This window comes from Cibotium barometz, chromosome 17, assembly GCF_041138505.1.
Source record: "Cibotium barometz isolate CiBa-2024 chromosome 17, ASM4113850v1, whole genome shotgun sequence".
Lineage (NCBI taxonomy): Eukaryota > Viridiplantae > Streptophyta > Polypodiopsida > Cyatheales > Cibotiaceae > Cibotium > Cibotium barometz.
In genome coordinates, this window is record NC_141062.1 from 19404547 (window position 1) to 19406341 (window position 1795).

At 50.9% G+C, this 1795-nt stretch overlaps 1 protein-coding gene across 1 annotated transcript; it reads right to left on the bottom strand.

The window, feature by feature from the left end:
• Positions 1-449: 449 nt before the first annotated feature.
• On the bottom strand, positions 450-1589 carry LOC147629745 (microbial Terpene synthase-like protein 13). The gene has a single exon (XM_086810959.1). The coding sequence runs from the start codon at positions 1587-1589 to the stop codon at positions 450-452; it is 1140 nt and encodes a 379-aa protein (XP_086667085.1).
• Positions 1590-1795: the final 206 nt, after the last annotated feature.

Here is a 1795-nt window from a genome sequence, read left to right on the forward strand (position 1 = left end):
GAAAACTCAAAAGAAAGCCCATCCTAGCAAGGGGACTATTCCCTACCCATGGATGCTCTTCAGAGCAACAGAACACTTCTCCTTAGTAGAAGCTCTCTCTACCCTCCTCCTGGCTAGCTATAGAAGGAACAAATCCAAGCAACCTATCTTCATTAATCCATCTCTCATTACATACATCCTCACACGACGACGGCCAATGGTAGAACCAAAGAAAGAAATTCAGCAGATACCTAGCCATTTGATCAAGGTTTGTGAGCAAAACAACAAAGATCCAAAAAAGAGGAAATAGCATCCTTATATATCTTTAGGGTCAACAACAAAAATGCATTTTGGATAAAATCCTTGCTTTATTAGCTTTAGCGAGTGCAGCTTTAGTTAAAACATGCCTTGCATTAGCCCACCCATTGCTAAAATTGATAAGGGGACGTCTCATTATTAATCAGAGCAGCTTACTGCAAAGCCAAATAGATCTGAGAAGAATCATTCAGTTGAATAGGCAACTTCTTTTTCTTAAGATGGAGGAGAGACCACCTGCTCTGCAGCAGCGGAAGCACGACGCCTTGTGGGGAGCAGGTGTGCGAGTAGCGGGCTGTCTGGTAAGACCATTCCACGTTGCCTGCCATTAATAGTCCCAGCCCCCGCAGGTAGGCTTCCACTCCAGGCTTCTCTACGAGGCTTGACTTCTGGGCCTCGGCCATCAGCTGCGCACTCAGCTTGTCCACCTCCTCCACCATGCGCACAGCCTCCCACACCGCGTCCGCAAAAGTGAACCCTGGCGCGGCCTCGCGTGCCCGGAAGATCACAGATGGCAGGTTGAAGTAGTCCCCATGGCTCACCTCAGCTTCAAAAGAGAACAGATCATTGTACATCGCTACATGATCCACCACTGCGTCGTGCAGCTGCAGCAGCAGCTCGCTTTCTAGCGTCTCCTCGTCCAGCTCGATGTGGAGGCCGTATTCCAGCAGGATGAGGCATGACAGAACTAACGAAGCGGGCCGGCGTATCACTTTGACGTACTCGTCGACACCTGGAACGCGCCCAGTGCTCCGGAATCGAGCTTGGATCATGTTGGCATCAACGTAGCGTCTGGTGGCCTGCAGGAAGCGAGACTGCATTTTGAGAGGCATGTCTCTGGAGATGTCCTTCCAGATGTCATGCAGGGCAGCAAGCCCTTTTTGGATATTGCGGGTTTCCGAGACTGCTTCTACGGTGCTGTCCCCAGCAGCTGAGAGGTGAAGATCGAGGGTTTGGCCAGCAAAGCATGCGAGGATGAGGTTGCGGCGTGGTTGCCAGACATGATCAGTGGCACAGCCACGAATAGAGAGATTGTCATCATCGGTGTCAGTGAGGAAGAACCAGCTCACCAACTTGGTGATCGGAACTAACCGCTGCGCTGCGTGGGCATAGCTGACGCTGCAGAAGAAAGGAAGCAAGCAGTCACGAAGGAACTGGGCAGCTTCAGGGGAAGCGGGCGCCGCAGTGGCCAGGATCCAGGGGTCGCACTCCGCTTTGATGATCTCGTACTCGGGATGCAGCATGGGCTGGAAAGAGCAGGCAGGGACCCAGTCGTATGTTTCGCTAGGCTCCATAGAGAATGAATGCTATGAAGTGAACTTGAACTGGTGATATTTTGAGAGGCTACAGAAGATGATGATGTGTAGAGAGGCGAGTAAATTATGTGTGTGAGAAGGCTACCGATGATGCCCTTCTTTTTAATAAGCGATCCGGTCGATCACCATTAATTAATTAGGTCGGCTCACGACTCCTTTTTCACATCATCGTGTCTCTTCTCCCT

Coding starts and splice junctions, on each gene's coding strand:
- LOC147629745 (XM_086810959.1), bottom strand. CDS start 1,589: ATGGAGCCTAGCGAAACATACGACTGGGTCCCTGCCTGCTCTTTCCAG.